The sequence below is a fragment of the Wyeomyia smithii genome, chromosome 2 (assembly GCF_029784165.1).
Source record: "Wyeomyia smithii strain HCP4-BCI-WySm-NY-G18 chromosome 2, ASM2978416v1, whole genome shotgun sequence".
Taxonomy (NCBI): Eukaryota; Metazoa; Arthropoda; class Insecta; order Diptera; family Culicidae; genus Wyeomyia; species Wyeomyia smithii.
Genome location: NC_073695.1, coordinates 181,193,308 through 181,219,685, shown reverse-complemented (window position 1 = coordinate 181,219,685; position 26,378 = coordinate 181,193,308). Strand labels below are relative to the sequence as shown.

Here is a 26,378-nt window from a genome sequence, read left to right as displayed (position 1 = left end):
ACCTTCCATTTGACACTTATGAAAATCGGTTCAGCCATCTCTGAGAAACATGAGTGAGATTAAACAGTCTTCAGAGCACGTTTCTTTTCATAACTTTTGAACCACAAATTCAATCTTTATGAAATTCAAAACTTAAGGGTTCTCTAAGTGGCCTGTTCTTTTGAGACCAATTTTGTTAGAATCGGTTGTGCAGTTTCTGAGATATTGATGTTTCATGATTTTCACGTTTTTAAACATAACCTCTAAACTAAAAATCCGATGACAATAAAATTCAATAGGGTCTTATGGGGCAACAAGACCTTTCATTTGCAATTAATTTCATGAAAATCGGTCAAGCCATCTATGAGAAAAGTTAGTGAGAATAAAAATCTGCACATACACACACACACACACACACACACATATATATATACATACAGAAAATGCTTAGCTCGTCGAGCTGAGTCGAGTGATATATGCCATTCGGCCCTTTGGAGCACTTTTATACTTTCGGTTTTGCAAGTGATTGCTATACCTTTCTAGGAGAAAGGCAAAACGTCATTAGCTGTGCGTTTAGCAATACGTCATTAGCTGTGCGTTTATTTTGGTTGTTGACGAACTGAAACTGCAAATGGAAATATGTAAACTAATAAAATACGTTGCTCCATTCTGTAGCGAGTAAATCCGAAATATACACGATATAATCATTCAAACATATAAAGCTTAGCTAATGTTAATAGAAGCAAACGATGCAAAAAATTTGACAGCACAATTTACTCCACCTTTTCCACATCCTCATTGGCACTGCTGGAACGCCGTTTTGCGGTTAAAACCACTACCACTGCTAAGTGTTGTAATGTCATCAATGACAGCTAAAATTAGTGGATGTCACGAAAGGCTTTCGGATCCGAACTGATGGCGGCAATGATGTTCAACTGAAGTTCTATATATGTATTTATCTGCAATTGTTTTATTACACGATATATTTACAATTCTGTTACTTTCGGTTGTTTAACTATATACATAGATGGTTTGAGTTTGTTGATTTTTTGTTCAAGTTTTTCTCTGCAAAACGTGTTTGTGTGTATTCTGCACAATTTCAGAATGTGCCGAGTGTTCGTTTGTGTGCGAGTGAATTTGCGTGTGGATTATATTTCTTGTTTTTATTTTCTCTCTCTCTTTCTCTCTCTCTCTCCGCTGAAAACTGCTTACACTGCATTTAAAACATTATTGTGACTGTTGGAGATTATCGTTCGATTTATATCGTTAGTTCCGCGACATATCGGATTGGATCACGCTGCAATTATAATACTCACACATTTCGCAGAGTGTGGAATCGGCATGGCGGAATCGTCCCTAGTGCAAATAATGACCATCCGTATGATAATGAAATTGTTTGCACAGATCCTGCGATAACATTTGCGGTACATATTTGATGAGTTTTGGTGTCGAGTTTTCTGTTTGGTTGTAGACGGAAAACCATTTGGCCATCAGTCAAAAAATATTGTTATTATCTTACCCGAGGAATAAATGCCAGTTAATGAACACTATAAATCATGTTTAATTGTTTGAAATTTAATTTGTCGACCGAGTGTATAATCAGTTAATCAAATATCAATAGCTTAACCTAATTTCAGCGAATTGAATATCATTTAAAGAATGTGATGATAATCGAATACACATGTCGCCATGCTTCAGATCCCTGTAATATTTGCGCATGCAAAGATTGTTTTAGGAGAAAAAGATTTTATCATAATTTTAATGAAGAATCAAACAAATACAGAAAAGTTGAGTGGCAGCAATGCTATTTTTTTCTTGTTAAAAGCTTCGTTAGCACCATTATGTCACACTCAGTGTCTATAAATATGTGTCATCGGTTGCAACGCATGTTGCACTAGAACGATGCAGAATTCAATTAACTAGAACATATTGCTGTAGGTGGTGATAATTGGGTCCAATCGTACGTGTCGTTGCCTGTGCTCTGAAATTGATGTGAAAATAATAAAATAGTCACTACAGTGGGGACGATTCCTGTCCACCCTATTTATGATTCAACACAAATGTTATTGCATTCATCCAGAACGTATCATTCTCTATGATTAGTCCATGCTGGTTACATATCAAATTATAACAGTTGATTTAATTTTCGTTGAATTCTGCTAGCTGTTTAATTTTTCTCTTACGAAAGTCTAATGACAATAGTTTGCAATATTCCATCACTGGTTTGATCTGCCTGTTTAATTATGTACATCTTTCTAGTAACAGAAAACGTTTTGAGTTTCTTCCCCATTCTATAGTGAGATCATTCGAAGCTACAAATATTTAAAACTTAATTATTCAAATAAAGATTTTAACAGTAGTTTTTACAATTTTGATTTCCTATAATGCTGTATCTTTGTCATCATATATTCCGAAAAACTTACACCAACATTGTATGTAATCTTCTGCTCTCAGCTCTATAGACTATGTCATTTTTATCACTAATTCTAACTCTTACGCTAGAATTGGTTTTAAATTATCTAGATCATCTGCGGTTTGCACTGCATGCCGGCATTGTTGCCGTAATCGTACGAAACTACACATAGTAAACCCTTCTGTTTGCGCTCGTAGCGCGTAACCGCCAAATGTTTGCGCTTTCCGCCGGTTATGCGTTATTTTCGAGAGTATTCTTTTGTCGATTCTATCGCTCTTTTCAGTACTTCTTTTCAAGAACATGTTGATCAATAAAATTTGAAAAATTTTGACCACAGGAACCATTAAATTTTTGATAAGAACGTCGCCATTTACAATTTCCTCATAAACACCAGAAGATGTAAGAAAGTGAGATATTTCAACGCGTCAAAATTTGGTCCCCAAGGCAAAACTTTTATTGATCGGTGCAGTTGATTACGGTTTTACTGATGAGCGGAATAATTTTGCAAAGCTTTAAGAAGAACGTCCAGGGTAAACGCCAATAAACATAAGTAAAGTACTGACTGAATCCGTTCGATTGTGCCAAATTGTATAGTAAGATTACAAGAAATACCTGATGTTATTATACCTTAAAATTATTTATGAAAACTTGAGGATGAAAAAAAAACTTTTATATAAGTAGTAGGTGCGTGCTTGATTTATTGTTGGTTGATGTTTAGATGCCTCGCTACACGCTCTAGTCAAAAAGGCCATCAATTGTGGAGAGATGCGACGGCTGGTCATGGCTTCCGTATTTTGGGACACACATTGAAGGTTAAAAAATAGCCTTCTACCAAAAAGATGGACGAATATTTTGATGCGTTATTGGATCGATATGATGGAGAGAATAGATAGGAAACTCCGTGTATGAGCGGAAAAATACTCATTCTTGATTACTGAAAAGAGGTTACGTTTCCATTGATTTCTACTTGTAGAATTGAATGGAAACATAATCTTTTTTAATATTCAATTTCATTCTACTAAGACGGTCAATAAGAAATTCATGTCACATTCTTGATTACTAGCAGATTGTGATCAACCCCTTTCTTATAGTGGGCCACTCATCAGATTAACGCGATTTTTGCGAAATTTCAGAAAACTGTTATCGGGAGATATCTTATCCAGCCAATCTGCTTCAGAATCACAAGAATTCTGACTGAATTGACATATATCCGCATTCTTATTGAGAGTTCGTGAGTTCGACATTGTAGTCCGGCAAGCGGTATGCTGGTACATACATAAAAATATGGTTACAATATTCATCAGAGCTGCGGCAACTCGCACGAAATACAGCAGCGTTCCATTAGATGACGACCAACAGAATGGGCAAGTTGCTGATTAGAGGCCGTTAGCAACGAGCAGAGTCCTCATTTAGGAAGCAGCTATGATGATAAGGACGCCTTGAACGCGTGGCTGGAGTGTACATACGAGAACTGTCCATGAAATGGCGGCGTTATAGGAGATTTACGTATTTACATATTTACGGTATTTACGGAATTCACGCTCAAAAACGACGTTCGACTCCTTCTAGAACATGGCCCTACGTAGTATCCATGCTTGTCTTCTCTCCTTAGAAAACCTATAAAGTGCAGGAGAACATCTTTCACTGCGAAAACAACTGCTCTCACACTAAAGAGCAAATCAACGCTCTTGCTAGAAGAGAGCGACAAACAATTTTTATCTGCTGAGCTTCCTGAAATCACTGCGGTGAAATCTGATGATCTCTCTCTCGCGCGACAATGAACTATGGTGTACTTTTTCCACGTGTGGACATCACGCATAACAATTACACTGCAGAGCTATCTGCGGTGCGTTCCACAGTTGGTTTCTTGAGCACGGCAGAAGTGAAAAAAAATTGGTAGAAAAAAAATAGAATGCGTTGCTCGTACCGCTCGTGCCGGTCGAATTTACTCTGGTGGAATTCGTTTTCGCAGTGTAGCTACACGAGGACTACACTTTTGCCCTGTAGGTTTTTTTTTCACATTCCGGACTACTAGCCAGTGGACACTGTTGTGTACTTCTGCGTTTTGCTCTGTAGAGTGGTTCACCCTTCTTGTTTCTATCAGATGTGGGGTGAGCTGGAAGGGTGTTTGTCTCTCTGGAAGCTGGTTGAGACACTTTGGTGTGGAGAAAGAAGCAGTGTGGTGGAAGCATTTGCTACACGTAGGCACATACTAGAAGGAAAGTGCGCGGTGAATTTTTTCTCCTCTCCTTTCACTCACTAAGGAGAATGACAAGCATGGTAGTATCTATTTAACCACAACAGATCGAATCACAATTCGACCACATTTAGATTGACGAGAGGCACTTCTTAGATATCGACGTCAGAACCTATTGCACGGTGCTCCCACAGACCGTTATTATAAAAAAAAATGCACCAAAGAATCTGAGTACACCATTCGATTCGTTATGACGTCCAGAATCTCTGGTCAAAATTTCAAAATCATTGTACGGTACATTTTTTGAGTAATGTCCTTTCGAAGGTCGTAAAGTACAAAAAAGTGATATTAAAACGACGAAATACTCAATGTAAAGCACGTTTTCCAGCCACAATTTTATGAAACAACTTCCAAATAGTTTCTACACATTCCAAGTATTATATTTCAAGACATTTACAATTGGTGGAAAGATTTATTTGAAAATCCCACAGTGCACAGTGGTCTAAATTCGAAAAATCGTGATCGTTCTAAATTTGACTATGAAAACTTGATTTTATGTACAGAATGTCTTCAGCAAAATTGTTTCACAGGAGAAGGTCTCACTTTTGGCGTTTTTGGTTTTTCGATTAGTCCACCTAACAGTTAGATACAAAAAATATTTTTTCTAATTTTCAATATACCGCATTGCTTTTTTCAGTAAAGTTGTGGAAAATTCTAAAAGAAAAACAATTGCTGAATACTACGATGTCCTATCTGTACGTTGAACACGACAAAATAGAGTTTTTTGTTGAACACCCCTCCTTAAAATCAGTTTTTTTCTCTATAATTTTTTCTGTGACTGTCAAAATATAAATTTTACATAGTTTTGAGGGAAGCTCAGTTGAATGCATAAATTCTTAGAACATTTTGCATTGTTTTGACCATTACAGACGAAGTTATAGATAAAAAACTGATTTCAAGGAGGGGTGTTCCACAAAAAACTCTATTTTTTCGTGTTCAACGTACAGACAGGACATCGTAGTGTTCAGCAATTGTTTTTATTTTAAAATTTTCCACAACTTTGCTGAAGAAAGCATTCCGGTATATTGAAAATTAGAAAACATATTTTTTTTATCTAACTGTTAGGTGGATTGATCGAAAAACCAAAAACGCCGAATAAGGCCTTGATATATGAAACAATTTTGCTGAACACATTTAGTACATAAAATCAATTTTTCATAGTCAAATCTAGAACAATCACGGTTTTTCGAATTTAGACCAATGTGCACTGTGGGATTTTCAAATAGATCTTTCCACCAATTGTAAATGTCTTGAAATATAATACTTGGAATCTGTAGAAACTGTTTTGGAAGTTGTTTCATTGAACTGTGGCTGAAAAACGTGGTTTACATTGAGTATTTCGTCGTTTTAATATCACTTTTTTGTACTTTACGACCTTCGAAAGGGCATTACTCAAAAATGTACCGTACAATGATTTTAAAATTTTGACCAGAGATTATGGACGTCATAACGAATCGAATGGTGTACTCAGATTCTTTGGTGCATTTTTTTTATAATAACGGTCTGTGGGAGCACCGTGTATCGTGGTTGGTAACGTTGGTTTTCACCACTCTACTCATGGTTGAAATGCGACAAATACTCTCGGTTGTCAACAACTTCCGCAACCGTTACTCGTTACAACATGATCTGGAGTGATTGAAACTTCTTTCTTTCTGTTTAACATTGCGTGAGAAAAGTGTTATGAAAAGGCGGGGGCCTCGCGTAGTTGGTAACGTCTCCGCCAACCATGTTCGTCGACGCCTAGGTTCGAATCTCAATGCCGATATAGGTGTCGGCGGTTGTGGGGTGGCGTGATCCACGCACAACCAACCCAACTGGTCTAGATTTAATTCGGGAGATTTTCTGAGGCGAGAAATTTCTGGGATCACGCCTTCCATCGCATGAGGAAGTAAAGCCGTTGGCGCCGGTTCGTTAATCAGCGGGTCGTAAGCTATGGTCCCTTCCCGGGCCTCGGTGATTGGCACAAACAAAAGTGGCGGAACTAGACCGACGAAAAATAAGCAAGAATAAAAAAAGAAAAGAGTGTTATGAAACAGTACACCAAGCTGGAACGTGAAGCTGAATAGGTTGGATTGAATACGTCGAAGACTAAGTATCTGCAGACGTTTAATAGCTGGCTATCGTGCCTTGAGATCTGGTATCTTCGGTGGAGTATGTGATAATGGATAAACCACAACCTAGGGGAGCTTCGTAGCCATTCATTATGATAACGTAAGAATTGTTGAATTTGGTTTTTGAGGATATAGAATCAATTCTGATTTAGACGCATTACGAGAAATTCTTGGTGCTTCTTCATCAACAACGATACGGTTGTGCCTTGTTAAATAAATGTTTTTATTGCACAAAATAATCACTACATGCACAATATCGCCAAGTGTAAACGAATGTGACGTCACACCCCGCGAAGATTACCCAAAGTTCCGTCACGATGCATCAGAATTCAGGCTAGAAACCATAGTTTGCTGCCGAGCTTACTCAATACTGTAGAGAATCGAAACAATTTTAACATGAACTAGAGCATTAGCTTGCCACAGAGTTCACTTAACTCGCAGGAAACACCTTGCAATAACATAGCATTCTGGAGCATTCCTTATCATGAATTGTTGGCTGAACAGAACGACATCAAGGCATTTTCTGTATTATAAACTCAACCGAACAGAACAAAACATCCTTATTATGAGTCGTTGAAAATCAATAACCACGCGTCCTAGTTATAAAGCGTCGAACGATCGGTGGCTTACGAAATATAAATATCCTAACGAGCAAGCCACACAATGTTTACCTTTTCAATTTAACTATAAGCAAAACAGAAGCCGGAGGCACAGCGTCACTCACGGTTACCCTTTAGGCGCTCACGGTTGCGCACGGTACCGAGAGCTTGCGCGCTCTCGGATACTCACAAGTAGCGCGCGAACAAATATTATACGCTCTCGGTCGTGCTCCGATGCACGCGCTCTATAACGCCGCGGTATAATAATATGTACTAAAATTCTACTCGAAAACGAAACAGAGTAATAAATACTATAGGTTAGAATAGAACCGCTAGATAGGCGATAACTCAGGTCGGAGGAGAAGAGTCTCTACGCTCTGAGTTACACAGGTTAATATTTAAGCAAAATTGTAACTCAATAAAATCAATCATCTTTATCTATCATCCAAAGGAGGTGATTCCGCGAATGGAATGTTCGCGTACAGGACTTCGTGTGTTTCATTTCTAAGTGATCACAGGTCCTGGTAGAGCTCTAGCTAGCTCTACACGGACGTTTCCATAGAAATTCCACCGCTGTCACCACCGTGTAGAGCTAGCTGAGCTCTACCAGGACCTGTGATCACTTAGAAATGAAACACACGAAGTCCTGTACGCGAACATTCCATTCGCGGACTCACCTGAGTTTCCTAGCACACAAATTTCCCAGTCCCAGAAGTCAAGTTTTTCCAATAATTTTTTTTTTTTCGAGAAAACACCAGATCTCGGCGTTTTACGCAAGTCTAAGGTATTTGGTATCAACAAAAATTTGCATATCGACAATTGCATGATCTGTGCCTTTCGTCATCAGTCGAAAAAGTGAGACTCGAAGCGGTCAATTTGAGACACTACTTCCTTAAGTTCGATTGAGTTGAAATTTTGTATGAGGACATTTTCGGAGAGACGAAACTTTTTAGCCCTATCGCTAAACGAAATTCAAAGATTAGTTTTTTGCCTTACGTTTCATTTGCCGCAGCTCAAAAAGTAGTTAGTCTCAAAGAGAGTCTTGTTACTGAAAAATAACTTTGATATACATATTATCATTAGATCACAAATCAATCAATTTTTAAACCTTTCTCACCTTTCTGAAATCATTTTACCGTTCAAAATAATCGTGAAAAAAATCCACGCAAAACGTCACATATAAATCTTCATATATTTTAATTTTTCACTCTCTCGTAAACTGTTCGAAAATTCGCGAGAAAAAGTGCTTCCTAAATGAGGATGATACTGAGTTATATTTTCCCTATTTGAAGCATAGTGGGATATTTATAGTAAAGTTTCAAATGGTTTTGCTCAAGTTTGCGAACCTTACGTCGTTTAAGAGAGGTTTTGTTCTATAAAACATAAGCTTCATCTTTTATATTCAGTTTCAATCAATTAATCGTGAAATCCTTTATTGGATATATCAAGCATAAGCAAAGTAAAACGGTGATGTCTCAGAAGCAGGCTGGTCCGATCATGATACAAAACAGGCTTTCGCGTTTCACCAATAATTCAAACTTCAAAGCAATATTTATATTTCATATAAAAAGTGTTCCTATATGGAATTTAAGTGTTACAGAAGCATATTACTGGAAAATATACTGCAATCTTTAAATATTCGATTCTAAAATCACTGCTTGAAAACAAGACTTGGTAACAATTGTAAGGGCAGATTGTGCTCGAAAATAGACCAGTTGTTGAAACTTTTTTAATAATAGTAATACTTAAGTAATCTAAATGAAACCTTCTGAACATCATCAGAAGAAGTTTCTTGATGATGCGGGTACAAATTTGATACAGTATTTTATTCAATAGTTAAGAAATCTCGCATATAAAAAAATGGTCCGATCATGGTACAACACACTAAGTCACTGAACAAACGAATTGATTCTGTGTGCAGACTTTTTAACTTTTGTAACTAAAAACCCCTCTTATTATAATTTTTAGTTCCACGCCACCATTTCATACAACCCTAAGGCTGTAAACCTTGTAGTATTTATGTGTGATTTTAGTACGATGTTGATGTTGGGTAAATTGAACAATAGTGCTGTTGGAAACGTTATACGACGTCATGGAACCTCGAAAATCAACGCTGCACATGTGGCAATGGACACGTTGTTAACAATATTTTAGTAAGTGGATCGTTCATTTCAGTAAACAAGCGAAATGTTTGGCATTTGATCTGGTTCCAGGCAACAAGAATACACACTGTGTTAGTGGGACAAAAATAAACGGCCATTTCCTTGGTCCATTTGAATGCTTTCGAAGCGCTTTGACTAAAGATAATCATGTTTTCAATCAGGAAGTATAAAAGGAAAACGACTGGGAAGATTTAAAAACCGGAGCTGCTAGAGAGAGGCAAAGGGCGAGGAATGGTAGCGCGCTTGGGCAGAAATATTTGAGAGGATTGAATTATGAACCACAATCTTTCATTCGCTTGCCATACGATTGCCATTCCTTGTGCATCTATATTTAATATTTTCATGATAAAAGGTCATTACTGAGCACGAAAACATAATAAAGTATCAAAAGGCTAACATGAGCTCGAAATTAGAATAAGACAATATTTCACTTTTTTTTTTAAATGCTAGGTGTATCAGAACCGAATTTTGGAAAGGTCCCAAATGTTAAGAGCCCCCGCAAATCAAGAAAAAATAAACTTTTTTCAAGCAAAAACTAATTTCTAATATCTTCAGTCCCCAATAATACTCTCTTTCGAAGCAGTGTTGCAGAGTCTAGAAAATATTTCCTTTTAATCACATTTGTCCAATTTTATTTTAAGCAACAAATTTGCAAAATGTATGATAAAATAAAAAACAATTGCATTGCGTATTTATTAGAGTCAAGTGGTTTCAAACGTAACGAACGTCGTCTGTTTCGGTTATGGAACTGGTTTTAAATAGGTTGCGTACGACTCTTAAGAATGCAAGGCTGTCAAAGTTGGCATTGTGAAGTTCGAAGTTGCGAATACGATATACTGAAGGAATTGAGTGTTGATTTCATAATCGATGAGTTTTCAGCAAAGAAACCTCGCCACCACAATCGGAGATCCTGCTCTGGGTTTATATCAAAAGCTTAACTTCCTTATACTCTGGCGATTACGTTTATCTCTCGAGCTCCAAACAGATCCATTATCTGTTCGAATATTTATTTTTCTAGTTTATTTTTTTTTTTATTCTTATCAACAGTAATAATAGAAGGCCCAGACGCAGAAAGCATAGCGGGGCCGTGAATTCTGTTGGAGTAGGAAAAAGCCTGCTTGAGTAGAATTTATATGGTTATTCCTCCTCAAATAGGCATAAAAACCCTCTTATCTTTTCAAACAAAAAAATACAATTATAGATATATAACAAATCAAAATTTAAAACTAGGATATATAATTGATCTTGAAGAATTCTTTTGCAGTTCTACAGTCCGAGAAAAATTCTGGTGCGTCTTAATGTATATTTCAGTATATATACACAATCTGAACAAAAACAAAAACAAAAAATGTACTAAATAGGCACATCAATGGATTTAAGGAAGGAATACAGGAGATACATGTAGGGAACATCAAAATTAGCTAAGATATCACGAACTGGAATATTTAGTTGTTTATTCCGAGCTTTAAGAGAATTTTCAAAAATGAATCTTGCTTTGCGTTACAAGGGACATGACCTAACAACATGTTCAATATCATGGTAACCCTCACCACAGGCCAAGGTTATCCTCTGTGAGCCCTATACGACGAAGGTGAGCATTGAACCAATAATGATTGGACATGAGCTGAGATATCACACAAATGAAATCCCGACTTACTTCACTTTTTTTTTAAACCAAGATCGCAAAGAAACTTCAGGAATGATAGAATGTTACCATCTTCCTAAATCTCTATTATCCCAAGAGTTTTGCCAGTTAGTTAGCGACTGCTGACATATAGTACCAAAAAATTCATGGAATTCAATAGGCCTTTCATAAAAGTCACCATGTATTGTACCCATTTTAGTCAATGAATCCGCCATCTCATTGCCCGCAATTGAAGAATGAGAAGGGATCCACACTAACGTAATCTGGGACGAAATTAAAGATAAAGCATTTAAATGACAACGAATTTTATTTGAGAAATACGAAGAATGCTTCATACTTTTTATCGAACGAAGAGCTTCAATAGCACTGAGGCTGTCGTGAAGATGAAGTAATTATCCACAGGCATGTTTTCAATAACACTTAATGTGCATTGAAAAGCAGCCAATTCTGCGATATTAACAGAAGCAGGACTTTCGAGTTTATAAGCGACAGAATTATTGTTATAAGCCCCGAAACCGGTAGATCCATTGAGAAAAGATCCATCAGTATAGAACGAGTTATTACAATTTATATTTTGATATTTATCACAAAATATATTAGGAATCTGCTATATATGTAGTTCATCAGGAGAACTACGGATTTCGTTTAACATAGTTGTATCAACATATAGGGCAGAATCAAAACTGTCTAATGAGTAAATATCGTATGATTTAACAGGCTAAGGGTTAATATTTTGAGAAAAGTAATCGAAATATACAGTCATAGAACAAGTTTGAGATTGAAGTTCAATAAGTCTTCCAGAATTACTTATTATTAATGGATTTAAAATTTCACTTCTCACAAGAATACGAGAAATGAGAATCCGGAAGCGTTCTTTTAATGGGAGAACGCCCGCTAATACTTCTAAACTCATTGTATGAGTTGAGTACATACAACCTGAAGCAATGCGCAAACAACGGTACTGTACTCGTTCAAGTTTTATGATATGAGTTTTTGCGGCAGAACGGAAACAAAAACATCCGTACTCAATCACTGATAAAACTGTAGTTTGATAAGATCTCCTGGATGCGCTCCCCACCATGATCCAGTTATTGTGCGTAAAAAATTTATTCTTTGTTGGCATTTTTGAATTAAATATCGAACATGACTTCTCCAAGTGCATTTTGAGTCAAACCAAACACCAAGATATTTATAAACTAAAACTTGAGCAATCGGTTCACCCACTAGCATGGAGTTGAGGTGACTCATGTTTTCTAGAAAAACTATTAACTCAGTTTTCTCAACCGAAAATTCTATACCTAATTGAACGGCCCAAGTAGATAAATTGTTCAATGTATCTTGAAAATGTCTTTGTAAATCGGAAGCTTTAGGACCTGTGCTAGAAACTACACTATCATCTGCAAACTGTCCAATAGTGCATGAATTTACTAAACAATCATCAATAACATTTACATAAAAATTATATAGCAGTGGACTTAAACATGAACCCTGTGAAAGACCCATGTAGCTAATTTTAAACGCTGATAAACTACCATGAGAAAAATGCATATGTTTTTCTGATAATAGGTTCCAGACGTACAGATAGAAGTACGTCTGATATGACGAAATAGAGTTTTTCGAGGAACACTCCTCAAAAATAGTTTTTCGTCCATAACTTTTTCTGTAATCGTCGAAACAATTCAAGATGTTCTAAGATTTTGTTCATTCTGCTAAACCTCATATTTTTGTAAAATATATTGGTTTGATATTTTTATTTATTGTAAAGATATTTCTAGTTTTTTGCTAAAAATAGCAATATTTTGAGTCCATATTTATCCGAAGGTTGCAGATAGTAGCAAACCAAACTGTTTGCATTTGAAAGTTTGTCAAAACAACTGCATTACTCAAAAGAGTTCTAGTTGTATCCAACCGAGTACTGAATGAAAGGAAAACACCCCTCAAAATGAGTTTTTGTCTATATCTTTTTCAATAATCGTCGAAACAATTCAAGATGTTTCAAGATTTTGTTTATTCTGCTAAACTCATTTTAAACTCGCATTTTTGTAGAATATATTGGTTTGATATTTTCATCTGTTGTAAAGATATCGATCACGATTTTTCGAGTTTAGACCACTGTGCAATGGTCTAAGCGATACAAAATCATTTTTCCAAATAATTTTCGAATCCATGAAAGCATTGCAATTGGACGATATGAATTATGGTTAGAAGCAGGTTTTTCAGGATTTTTCACTCTTCTCCAATCAAGAGGAATGACGTTTAGCTCGAAAAACTTATTGTATAAATCTAACAAAAGTCTTTTGGCAGTGTCAGAAAGATTCTTTTACAAATCAAATTTATTTTTATCTAAACCAGGTGCATTATTATTGCATGAAAAAATAGCAATAGATAGTTCGGTAATTGAAAAAAGGTAATTCCATCGGTGATTGTTGTGGAAACACATCACGAATAATTTTTTGTGTGGGAAAAGTGTCTGGACATACTTTTTTCGCAAAATTTAATATCCATTGGTTCGAATATTCTTCGCGTTCATTAGTTACAATTCGATATCTCATTCTCCTAGCCGTATTCCAAAGAGAACTTATACCTAGATGTTTCTATTGAAAGCGAAGTAACGAATCGTCGCCAAAAACCACGTTATTTTGCTTTGATCAAATTTTTAAATTTGGATTCAAGCATCGCGTATCGTACAATGTCTTCGATTTTTCCTTTCCTCCGAAAAACTTTAAAGGCATTAGATTTTTCCAAGTGAATTTTTGAGCACTCTTTGTCCCACCAAGGAGTAGGAGGTCGCCTTTAAGTTGAAACACCAGGGTAATTTTTTCTTTTGGGCTAATATAATAGCATATTAGCACAAAGATTATATATCATCATTGAAAGATGAACCCCAAGCTACACCATGAGAGTTAAAATCTCTCAATATTAAATGGGGTGTGGGTAGAATCTCGACAATATCAGAGAGCATTCGTTGTCTAATTAGTGCTCTAGGAGGGATATATACAGAAGCAATGCAGAGATCTTTGTCATGTAATTTAATTTGATAAGCCACAGATTCAATGCCATGAATTGAAGGTAAGTTAATTCTATAAAAAGAATAACATTTATTAATTCCCAAAAGTACACCTCCATAAGGAATATCTCGATCTAAACGTATGCTATTGTAATTGTTGAAGTTAAGATTAATATTAGAAGTAAGCAATGTTTCACAAATAGAAAATACATCGCAATTTGTATTATTAATCATAATTTTGAATAGATAAAGTTTCGGAATACTTTTAAAATTCCATTGTAGCACAGAAATAAAATCGTTAGTTGCAGACGATGTGTTAGTCATCGAATGATATCAACATTGAAATGAGGGGCCATTGAGATGTAAGCTGCTTTAAAAATGTTTTATTGAAGTAACAAATTTATTCAAAGGCTCCGGTATGTTCAATGATTCAAAAATCCAGTTTACAACAGTAGAAAATTTCAAAATTCCCGATTTTGTTTGGTCATCTGAAGGTATGGATGTAATAATTGAAACTTTGGATGACAGTGCTGAAAACTCCTTTGTTGATTTTAAGTTCAATGTTCCAGAAGGAGTTTGATTTAAATTTTCAATAGCATGATTAAATTTGGGAACGTTAGCTTTATTATTTAATGATATCTTAGGACTTTTATTAGGAAGTTTGTGAGAAGAAAGATTTTTTCTTTTTCTAGATCCACCAGAATTTGAAAAAGATGGACCAGCAACAGGAATGTCACATTCAGTCTCATCAGAGGATAATAGATCATATATGTTCGATGAGATAAGAGGGCGTGCTGTAGTTTTCTTAAGAAGATCAGAATAATTACGTTTAGAGCGATCTTTAAGAGATTGCTTTATTTAATTTTTGTGTTGTGTGTATGAAGAACATTTTGAAAGTTCAAGTTGAATTTCACCACAGTAATAACATTTATCATTAACTTGATTGCAAGTATTATCAAGATGATTTCCTCCACATTTACGGCATCGGCTTTAATTACAACAGTAGGAAGATGTTTGGTCTAATTGTTTGCAATTCACGCAGTTCACGACCCGCGGAATATATAAACGAACAGGTATTAGAACATTGTGAATTGAGATGTGAGAAGGTAAAGCAGCTCCCGCAAAAGTAACTCGAAAAGAATCAGAAGGGGAATAAATTTTCTTCCCTTCTACAACTGAAACAGATTTCAGTTGTTGACAGTCGAGTATTTTACCCGTTGGAATATCAGTATTTTTAAAATATCCAAGGCCGGCTTTTAAAAGACAGTCTATGGACAAACTGGAATCGGTTACAACACCGTCAATTTCTACATCTTGTGCTGGAACATAAGCACGATATTCACGAGTAAATAATTCAGAAGAAGCAATTTTGTTAGCCTGAGTAAGGTCATTAACCACAACTCTTAATTTGTTGGGTCTGACCTTAGAAATTTCAGCAATGGCCTTTAAATGCGAATGTAAGTCCTTAGAAATTTTAATTATGTTTAATAGCTTCGATTAAGGTTCCATATTAGGTCGGAAATAAACCATAAATGAACCAGGTGATCCATCTGGATAGAGTTTGATGCACGGGGGATTGGAAGAAACCGTGGATGAAGGGTCAGGAGGTTTTGGTGAAATAGACTCAGAATTAGAATTTTTTTCGTCCACTTCCATTGTGCGCAAGAAAGCGCACAATGGAAGGGCAGCAAATAATTGGAAAAAAGAAAACAAAACAAATGAAATGTGATACTTAGCTTGTTTAAAATGAATAATAACAGGCAAGAAAAAGGTCTTGATTCTCAATTTCTTGAAATATTTCCAAAATCGATGGATTGTCCTACTGCACCTCTTGAAAACTCCGTTTATAATGTTCTTCAAAGTTTGAAAGTAATGATCTTGATATAAAATCGATGATCCAGATCTGAAATTGAAGGAAAAATTAATTACGGTAGCGAGTGTAAATAAAACCATCACTTCCCAAGCAAAGGTTGCTGAGCTTGATCTTTCTAGTTTAGTTAGGAATGAAAATCAAAATACTGCCCATTTATCTAGGGACGTATTTTCGAAACAATATTCAACCACAAAGTAATTTAGTTTGTCGGTAGTCTAAACTAAAGTGACGGTCCTGCCGTCGGTTTTTTAATACGTTTAGCGGATTTATTGAAATTTCGAATGTCAACATTTAGTAAAGAGGTATAACGTGTGAGGAAAAACATCCGAACAACTTTTAAATTGGTCTACGATTTCGAAGTGCTGCACAAATCTAAAAATCCTTTTCCACAAAATAAAGATCCACCTTTATATAACTGGCAAAACGATCAGTCGATTCTGTCTACCATCAAGGTTACAGAGCAAAAAACGTCGATTGTTTGGTCGGAAAATCAAGAAGAAGCTCGAAACAATTGAAACATCCGGAATTCAGGAAGCTATGAGGTAAGTACCCCAGAGGATCAGGAAATCAGCGCGATGTGGAGCTGAGTTTTTCTTATGAGGTTTGTTAATGAGTTACACTACTTAAATAAACAAACATGTTTAGAAAAATAAGTTGCGCAAGTTTTTTTTTTTGAATTGAAAGTTAATTCCATGTTACAAAGCGGCCCTTCTGTGCTCTATTAGATTAGTATGGCAACGGTCTAGCGGGCGAGTTGCCGTTTTACCATACCCACAAACAAGCTTGTGAATGCTAAAAGTCTCAGCCCGCAGTACGGTTGCGGGTAATGAAACTTAACTTTTCTTTAAACGTTAAAAGATTGGAAACCATCTCAAAAATTGATCAGCATCGAAAGTAATCATTCCCTATTTATGTACCCCCGTTCCTATACACATCAATCACGGTTCATCATCAGTAAACCCGTAATCACAGTCTCTTCGAGCGCATTCCTTTCGACTGTGCTGCTGTTTACAATCGGTTTTGGGATCGAATCGATTCGATTGTTGCGAATAATCCCAACGGGCACGCAGGCATTGGCAAACACTTGTTCCTTTCGTGTTTCATCTATTTTATTACATCGCTCGGGGTTGAACTTTTTTTCTCCCACACACAGGGGGAAGGCAACCGAAAGATATACATTTTTCCTCTCTGCACAAACTGCGCACTGCTTGTGCTTCGCAACGGTAGAAAATATGCTGTATAGTGTATCTGTGAGCATCTGAAACCCAGAATTTACTCGTACCACACATTTGCGAGCCGACTGGGCGGTTTTTTTCCACTATGTTTTTTTATTACTCGAACATTGTTCTTGATTTTTTTTTGCTTTAAAGGACACAACGATGACGCCTATGCTGAGTCAGGGTGGGATGCTACAGTGGGTTGCTGCTTGGCAGGATGATTGCGACCTCCAGAGTTGAAGGTTTATCATCTCCCACTTTCCAGCCGGTTTTGAGGGCAGGTGCTGTTGAATGATATCTCGCTGGTGGTCATTACTATCTGAGGAAATCGATGCAACGAAATCTGTTTTTTTCGTTGTTGAAGTGTTGAACTGCCAAGTTGCCCCGAAAAATGGCTGCCGGAGGGTATCAACTCAGCCATCTCAACTTCAGCTGCTAGTGCACCTTCATCAGCAGTGGGCTTCCGTTGCCTTCGCCAACCGTGTGGAAAGGCCAAACGAACACCATTCATGTGCCATCGGATCAGAAGCACCCAGCTGGTGAGTAGTGTTGCTAAAGCAAGCACCAATAGACACGGTGGACCGCCATTTCGGACTGGACTTAAAGCGGATCCGGTTTGCATGGCCTCCGGATGTTCACCTGAAAGAACCGCCCGAACTGATATGAGCGTTAATAAATACACGATGAATCGAAACCAGGGCAGTAAACTGATCCTGCACAGCGGAAAAGTCGAAAGCCCATGTTTGGGAATCATAGAAATATGTCATTCGAAGGTCCATTTGCGACGAGTACGATGCTACCCGTGCCGGTTGTGTCCAGTGAGGTCAACTAAAAAACCACAAATTATGTACAGCGGCCGCTCTAGCAGTCAATCCGTACCGTGGGCTTCCGCTCTGTGTGCAGGATCGCCTTGGGGAGGCTCGAAATAAACTTACCGTTCAGCACGTGAACTCGAACGCTGGCCACATCCGCGTTAGACGGCGAGCAGCTGTACTTGCCCGAATCGTCCAGGTCGGCATTCTGGATCAGCAGGTGGGACGTGGTTACGTCGCCCTTTTCCGTGATAACGGACACACCGCCGCGGCTCGAATCGTAGCTGATAACCTCATCATGGTGATACCAGAATATGTAAGCCGGCGGTTCCGGGCTGTATTTGACAGCACAAGTCAGATTGATGGTGCTGCCCTTGTCAACGTGTAGATCCGGTCCACCAATGATGGTCGCCGTCGGGACTGAAACGGAAAACAAGCAAGAATTAGGTTTAATCCACGCGGGTAACAGGCAAAAGTTGGTTTCATTCCGTTCGGTGCACACAGTCTGGCCAATTGGTAGGGGAATCAAGTTACGTGCAGATCCTGAATTAATGATTGTGTTAGTCCAGAGCGGTGCATTGGTTCGTATTGAATTTTTATTTTATCTGTTTGAGCAATAAATGTCTGTTGTGTAGGTGTACGCTAAAAATTGTTAAATAAACATTCACTCTAACCTATGGAAATTCAATTTAGAGATCTGGTCGAAATAAAAGTGTTTTTATTTTCAATAATTGATTTGTGGTTTACTCTCAAAATCACAATTGAAATCACAAATAGTCATGTTTTGTCAGTTATCTATTTCGTGTGGAAATCCACTATTTGAAAATATCTGAGAAAATATTCACTGAATACCGTGCGCCTCCACTGTTATATTTTTTGGAGGAGACACGTTCTTATTTGTAAGAATTCTGATGTACAAATTTGAGCACCCCAAAAAGTTTTTCAAATTAGTTCTAGGTAAGTTATATCAATTGATTGTTATGAAACATATACACATGAATTCGGGGTGTCATAAATGTGCTGTACAGCGACCACTAACAACAAACCAACGTAAGTTCGACTATTCAAATACACGTTTGGCTTTATTTTGCGCAAGCTCTTCAATTACCCTAACAGACTTTTCCGGCGAATGCTCTAATCTAAAAAAGAATACAAACTCTGTCTATGTGAGATTGATTTTATCTCGCATAAAAGTGAAAAGATCTGAAATAAACTTTTTCGTTCTTTCAACACTCGATCCCCAAAGACTGTTGTGCTAAGAGTCTTGACCCGAAAGTTAAACATCGTATCGAAAGAAACTTAGTTTGCCGTCATTAATTATCGCCCTTTCAGCTTTTTCCTATCGTAAGCGTCCGGTACTGTCGGCGAACTGTTTGAAGTGAATTCTGTTACGGTTGTGAAGAGTGTGACGTCAAAAACAAATAAGATTCAATTACACTTCTGCTGCGTTCGGCTGTTCAGGCGAAAATCCTTTTCTTAAAATTTTTGAGTACTTGAAATATCAGAGAAAAGAGTTTGGAGGTGCAACTTTTATTTCTTAATAGTGGCAGGCACCGTATAAATACTTTCAACTACCACAAATATTGCAAGCATACTTTGCTATCGGGCAACAGTATGATTAAAGACATGGTGGTCTGCACTGTAAGTACCAAGGTTGTAAAAAGTTCTTTTATGTACCGCGCACGACGAGCGTTACGTAACGACCGAACAGTGGACCGTCTGGACGCAAAGCCATCATCAATTAGATTATCCTGGACGCAATAGCGTCTTTCCAAGTGAAACTAACACCACTCAATTATACTGTTGCTTTGCGATATTCTCTGAAAGTTCCTCTCGTACGAAAACAATTTCAAAAGCTTAACTTTTTTTTGCGAAGTTTCAAGTGAACTTTCACGCCACGTACTGTTGGCGTTATCAACAAAACAATAAAGTCCTACTCTAATAGCTTATTTTTCCGAAATTTCATATGGAATACAATCGCACATACGGCAAAAATAATTGCTCCATTTGAAATAATTGTTCCACAATCCGGTTCTGTGTCCAGTTGCAATCTCAGCATCGTCGACAATGGCAGTGATATTCTCTAGAACGGTTGTTGATGAAACTACAATTAAATTATTCACGTATCTGGGAATAATTCGATTCCATGCATACATGCATTCGTGCATTACCCTAAGTATCCTACAGGAGGTAAAGTATCTCAACACCGCGGTAGAGGATTTCCTTTCCATTCGCCGCCAACTCGTGGTACTCTTATACAGCTATCAGCCGACCGAATGCACTGCTCTCGGTAAACCATTAGAGTGCTTTGCGGTGGAATCGTCCGATCTGATGATAATATGCAACGCCGACGCAAGGATAACACAGCGAACTTCGTTTTCTTGTTTCTCCACGATTTTCTTCTAATTAAACGGAAAGACTTTAATTTGAATTTAATGACTCTGATACACGAGAACTCCGCTCACTGCTGCTCATCGCTGACAGAAGCAACTATGGTATTCCAGGATGCAACGCCTCGGTGGCGGTAAATAGATGCTCACAGGATTTACCGATGAAGCGAGACGCGTGGGTGATAACAAATGTCTGGTGTATTTGTCCGGCACGGAAACCATTCTAATGAGTTTCTGTTATTAGTGTCTGAGTAACAGTAAAGCATAATGTTCCCGATTGAAAAAGTACAGACAGATGGCAGTGTATCACAGCACGAGAGTCTCATTTTACTTTTTTCTCTCTTCTTAATACACAAGTAATCATTTCCCAAGCAATTTAGGGCACGTACTTGGCAATCCAGTATCAACGCCATTATATATCAAAATTACTTCGTTCATTCAAGTAGTGAACCGGGTAAGTTGAACCCTTTCCAAGTCTGGTTTTATCCCATTGAAAGCACTAATTCAATGATGTTGTTTTTCGCTCAGTGAATTTCACGAAAGTTCCCGAAAACCCGCTGCTGCAGCGACAATCAGCGACATTAGCCGCAGTTTCGCTGACTCATTTAATCAACAGCGCAATCAACGAAAAACGAGGATCATCTCGCTAAGCAGTACGTAGTTCTTTCGTCCGTACGTTTTGTTCGCAAGTTAAATCAAACCCACCCAACTAGGGCAGTCCTTTCAGCTGGAAAAATGAACGAGAAAGTAGTCGTTATGGTTTTTATGCTTGCCGGTTTTTTCCCTGCGAAACTGGAGTCGAAACCACCGCTGTCAAACGGTTGCGAGAAACAACGCAAACAGTCCCATTAGTGCACACTTGTTGTGTGTTTGCGTTGTTAGACAATTTATAGTTGTACGCGGTTTCTCGGAATCTTTATTGGGATCAGATAGCGTACTACGCAAGACATGCTCAAATAATTTTTTTCCTAACTGAGGAATAATTCATTGAAATTTTGAGTCCATATATCAAATAAACTGTGTTGAAAGTTTCCTGTTAATAAGCAAAAGTTATCTCCACCCATTCTGAACATAGAACGAGTAATATTATCTCGATATTTTTTCATGCCTACGTTGTCGATAAACGATGCTCTACAATGGATTTCCAGACTTGGAACAAGCAAAAATTGCTGCTCTTTTCGTAACGCGAATTGAAGTTTCATAGAATATTACAAAAAGAGCTTTTATATTTTAGACGTAAATCGAAATTTCAAAAATCATAAGCGTCGAATTATTGAAAAAAAAACGGATTTTGAGGACGGGTGTTTCCCGGAAAACTCTTTTTTGTCGTGTCCAATCAATCAGGTATATTGAGAATTAGTAAAAATAATCGATCTTACTGTTAGGTGGTTGATCGAAGAACTGAAAACGTCAGAAGTAAGACCTTGTTCTTTGAGACAATGGCTGAATATATTAAGTACATAAAATCAATTTTACACAATCAAATCTAAAACGATCCCGATTTTTCGAGTTTTAACCATTGTGTACTGTGAGATTTTCAAATAAATTTTTTCACCAGTTGTAAATGACAGAAAAATTGACACTTGGGATATGTAATAACATTACGGAAGTTATTTCATTAAATGGTAGATGAAAAACAATTTGTATTCCGTCGTTTTTATAACACTTTTTGTGTTTTACGACCTTCAAAAGGACTTTACTCAAAAATGTTCACTTCTGTATCGGTATGATGAATATAGGTTGAAAAACGAAATGACTTAAAGCCAATTAAACTACGCTCTTCTTCAGGGTTACATGAAAAAGAATTTTCACTGGAATTTACTGCACATTTTACAAATCGCCAAAGACCTAAGATAAGGCCAAACAAGCTCCGTGTCGCAGTCAGTGACCTGAAGCAGGTCAATGATATAGCTTGCTCCGCATGAGACGTGGAGATCGACGGTATAATAACCGTTTCGAGCCTGTCTGTCGAGTGTATTTTGAAAAGCGGCATCGGTAGCTTCAAAAATACCGATACCCAGGCGAATAGATTGGATTGTGAGCAATTGCGGTCTATGTCTCTCGTCTGCGGTAAAAAAGCTTATATTCCGTCAGACTCGTTTCGGGTTACGTTTGCCGGATCTGCACTCCCTAGCCAAATTCTCAATCGATCGGGTTTGTCTGCCCGTGCGATTGTATGTAGGCCCCGTGTTATGAATTGCACCAATTGCAAGCAGTTAGGCCACACAGCCGCCTACTGCTGCAATAAGGCACGATGTAGCAAGTGGGCGGAGACTCATGCGGACGATTCTTGCAGTGTGAATGCTGAAAAATGTATTCACTGCGGGGAAAATCAGCATGAGCTTAAAGCGTTCTTCCGCTGAGATGCTGAGGAAGACCGTGGACACTTCTACCATAACGTCGAACTTCTTTGATCTGTTGTCCTCTGATGAAACCGATTCTGCTATCGGTACATAAGGTATTTGATAAAAAATGTCAACAAAGAATGAATTTTCTTCGTACATTAACCGGATCATGGTGGGGAGCCCATCCAGGAGACCTTATAAGGCTTTCCCAAACAACGATATTATGTTCTGTCTGTTATTGATTATGGGTGTTTCTGCTTCCGCTCCGCAGCAAACACAGATTTGATAAAACTGGAGCGAATGCAATATCGTTGTTAGCGTATCGCCTTGGGTTGCATGCAGTCGACCCATACGATGAGTTTGGAGGTCTTAGATGGAGTTCTACCATTGAAAAACAGCTTCTGAAACCGGTTTTCTCGTATTCTTATCAAATGTGAAGTCTTGAATCATTCTGTGATTGAAAATTTTGGAAGATTAATCGAACTTAATTCTCAAACCCGTTTTATGACATTGTATTTCAATCACATGTCCCAAAATATTAACCTTTCTTCGAATATTCCTAATCGTGTCAACTTATCAAATACTTCTGATTCTACTGTGTTTTTCGATAAATTCATGATAGAAGAAACTCGTGGAATCCCGGATTATTTACGCGTGCAGCACATCCCCAATTTTTTTCCAGTAAACATCGAACAATATGTTCTACACTGACGGATCACTTCTAGATGGGTCCACTGGCTTCGGTATCTTTAAAAACAATTCAACCGTCTCCCATAAGCTCAATAATCCTGCTTCTGTTTACGTCGCAGAATTAGTTGCAATTCAGTACACCCTAGGGATTATCGAGAAAAAAAATGCCCACGGACCATTACTTCATTTTTACGAACAGTCTTAGTTCCATTGAGGCTCTCCGATCGATGAAAGATGTAAAGCACTCTCCGTATTTCCTAGGAAAAATACGGGAACATTTGAGTGCTTTATCCGAAAAATCTACTCAGATTACCTTAGTGTGGGTCCCTTCTCACTGCTCGATACCGGGCAATGTGACTCTTTGGCTAAGGTGGGCGCAACAAACGGTGACATTTATGAAAGACCAATTGCCTTTAATGAATTTTTTGCACTCGTCCATCAGAACACGATCATCAGTTGGCGAAATTCTTGGACCAGAGGAGAATTGGGAAGGTGGTTACATTCCATTATACCCATGGTATCGACGAACCCGTGGTTCAAGAGGTTGGATGTAGGTCGAGGTTTCATTTGCGTGATGTCCCGGCTTATTTCCAATCACTATAGATTTGACGCGCATCTCCGTCGTGTTGGGCTCGGGAAAAGTGGTATCTGTGCCTGTGGCGATGGTTATCACGACATAGAGCACGTTGTTTGGTCATGCCCTGTACACCGTGACGCCAGATCTAAATTAATAGCTTTCGTTCAGGCCTAGGGTAGACGATCAGCTGTTCCTGTTCGTGATGTCTTGGCGAGCCGTGACCTACCCTACATGTCCCTTATATACGTTTTCCGCCTACACCCAACAAAACAACAAAAACACGTTTAAATCAGAACCAGCAATTAGAACCAGCACAATACCTCCAGGACCCAAAAATTACAAGCCCCTGTCCCAGCTCATGACATCGTGGATCAGCAGAACATACCATACATACTGCTTATTCATGGCCATTTGAAGATCATCAGACGCCCATTTATCAACAAAACACTGGTTGAAAAATCCATGTTAGTTTTAAGTTAGATTTAGCTCGTAGTCGGAGCTCGTGTGTATCGGAGAAGCATGCAGAAAAACACCGCGGTGGAATTTGAAACATCTTTCCAGAGAGATAATAAACTGGTGGTGAGATGTCTCACACAAAAGCTGCGCAACAGTGCTCGCTGCAGTGCTCATGCTGTGTATCTCTTAAGCATATATTAAATGAGCGGTGGATCTAGGTAATAAAATAAATTGCGTTGTTTGCTTTGCATCTCGACACTGAAAAAAAATCCAGCCGCCCGTCATGCGTATTTGCTCTTCGAAAACTATCGAATTTGTCAAATCGCGGCGTACTTCTGTGTATTCTCACTAGGATGATTCATCACTCTTGTTCCGCTCAGTTGTGGTGTAAGCAGCAAGTATATTAGGGGCCGTCCACATACCACGTGGACATATTTTTAACGATTACTAGCTTGTCTCCAGAGCCTCAACCGAAGTTTTCCCATTAGCAAATTTTGAAGCGATGACCTAGCCATTATTCTGCGGCCTTTTGACGTACTTTCATATTTGACAGGGGCACCAAAATTCACCGGAACAGTTAAAAATCTAAAATCTTTCTCATATTCCAGTTTGAAATATGAGGCAAAATGTTTTTTTTTGCTTTTGTCAACTGCTGACCAACTAATTACATGACTATGTTTCACGAGAACTCGTAACTGAAACATTCAGGAACCCCAGAAAAACTAATTGGGATAGCTTTGATTCCACACTTCAAAACAAGGATTTTCTCTCAGTGGACATCTCTTCCACCGAGCAGCTTGAATCTGTTTCCTTAACTTTTCTAGCCAATATAACGGAAGCCTTCGAAGAATGTTGTCCGCTGAAACGGAAAACTTCTAGCAGGGACGTATCTTGGTGGAACAATAAACTTGAAAAGCTTAGAAAATCATCCAGAAGGCTTTTCAACAAAGCTAAAACTACCGGTAATTGGACAGAGTATAAAAGGTGTCTAACCGAATACAATCGAGAGATTCGTAAATCGAAGAGAAGGGACGGGAAGCTTACATGTGAGCAAGTTGAAAGCTTGCCTGCTGTAGCCAGACTTCACAAGGCCCTCTCTCACACCAATGGACTAGGCGGTTTGAAAAATAAAAATGGTCAATTCACAACAGATTCTCAGGAAACACTTAGTGTCATGATGGATACACACTTCCCTGGCTCGACTCATTCGACTTCTGATAACGCACAGGACTTCTATATAGCTCAGTCTAGCTCAATTCATGACAAGAGTTCAAGAAATAGCCAGTGTTATTTTCACGAGATCAAGAGTTGAGTGGGCAGTGGATTCTTTCAAGCCCTTCAAATCACCTGGACCGGATGGGATTTATCTAGTGCTTTTACAAAAGAGTAAGGATATTACAGTCCCCCTTCTGGTAGAGATGTTTAGGGCTAGCATGATACTAAGCTACATTCCTAGTAAATGGCGAGAAGTCCGCGTCATATTTATTCCTAAGGCTGGAAAACGTGACAGGACGAGTCCCAAAGCATACAGACCAATCAGTCTAGCGTCTATCATTTTAAAAATGATTGAAAAAATCATCAATCTACATATCAAATTATCATATTTGAACAGTAGACCATTGAACAAATTCCAGTTTGCCTACCAAGCTGGTAAATCAACTGAAACAGCAATTCACACGTTGGTTTCAAAACTAGAAAAGTCTTTTGATGCCAAGGAAATCTCACTGGCAGCTTTTTTTGATATTGAGGGAGAATTTGACAACGTTTCTCACGAATCTATAAAGAAAGCTATGATAAATCGGGGTTTTGACATATGCATCTCGAACTTTTTTTTTTTTTTTAAGG

At 38.0% G+C, this 26,378-nt stretch overlaps 1 protein-coding gene across 3 annotated transcripts in view; it reads right to left on the bottom strand.

The window, feature by feature from the left end:
* Positions 1-904: 904 nt before the first annotated feature.
* The window catches only part of LOC129724450 (kin of IRRE-like protein 1), a 907,851-nt gene continuing 882,377 nt past the window's right edge, over positions 905-26,378 (bottom strand). For 2 of the 3 annotated variants that reach the window (XM_055679379.1, XM_055679378.1), the window contains 2 exons: positions 18,199-18,495; positions 905-17,920 (listed from right to left, as the gene is read on the bottom strand). In XM_055679379.1, coding sequence (XP_055535354.1) covers positions 17,511-17,920; positions 18,199-18,495 — 707 coding nt within the window. In that variant the 3' untranslated portion in view covers positions 905-17,510. The remainder of the gene's footprint in view (positions 17,921-18,198; positions 18,496-26,378) is intronic. The other variant, XM_055679380.1, reaches the window with a different exon arrangement.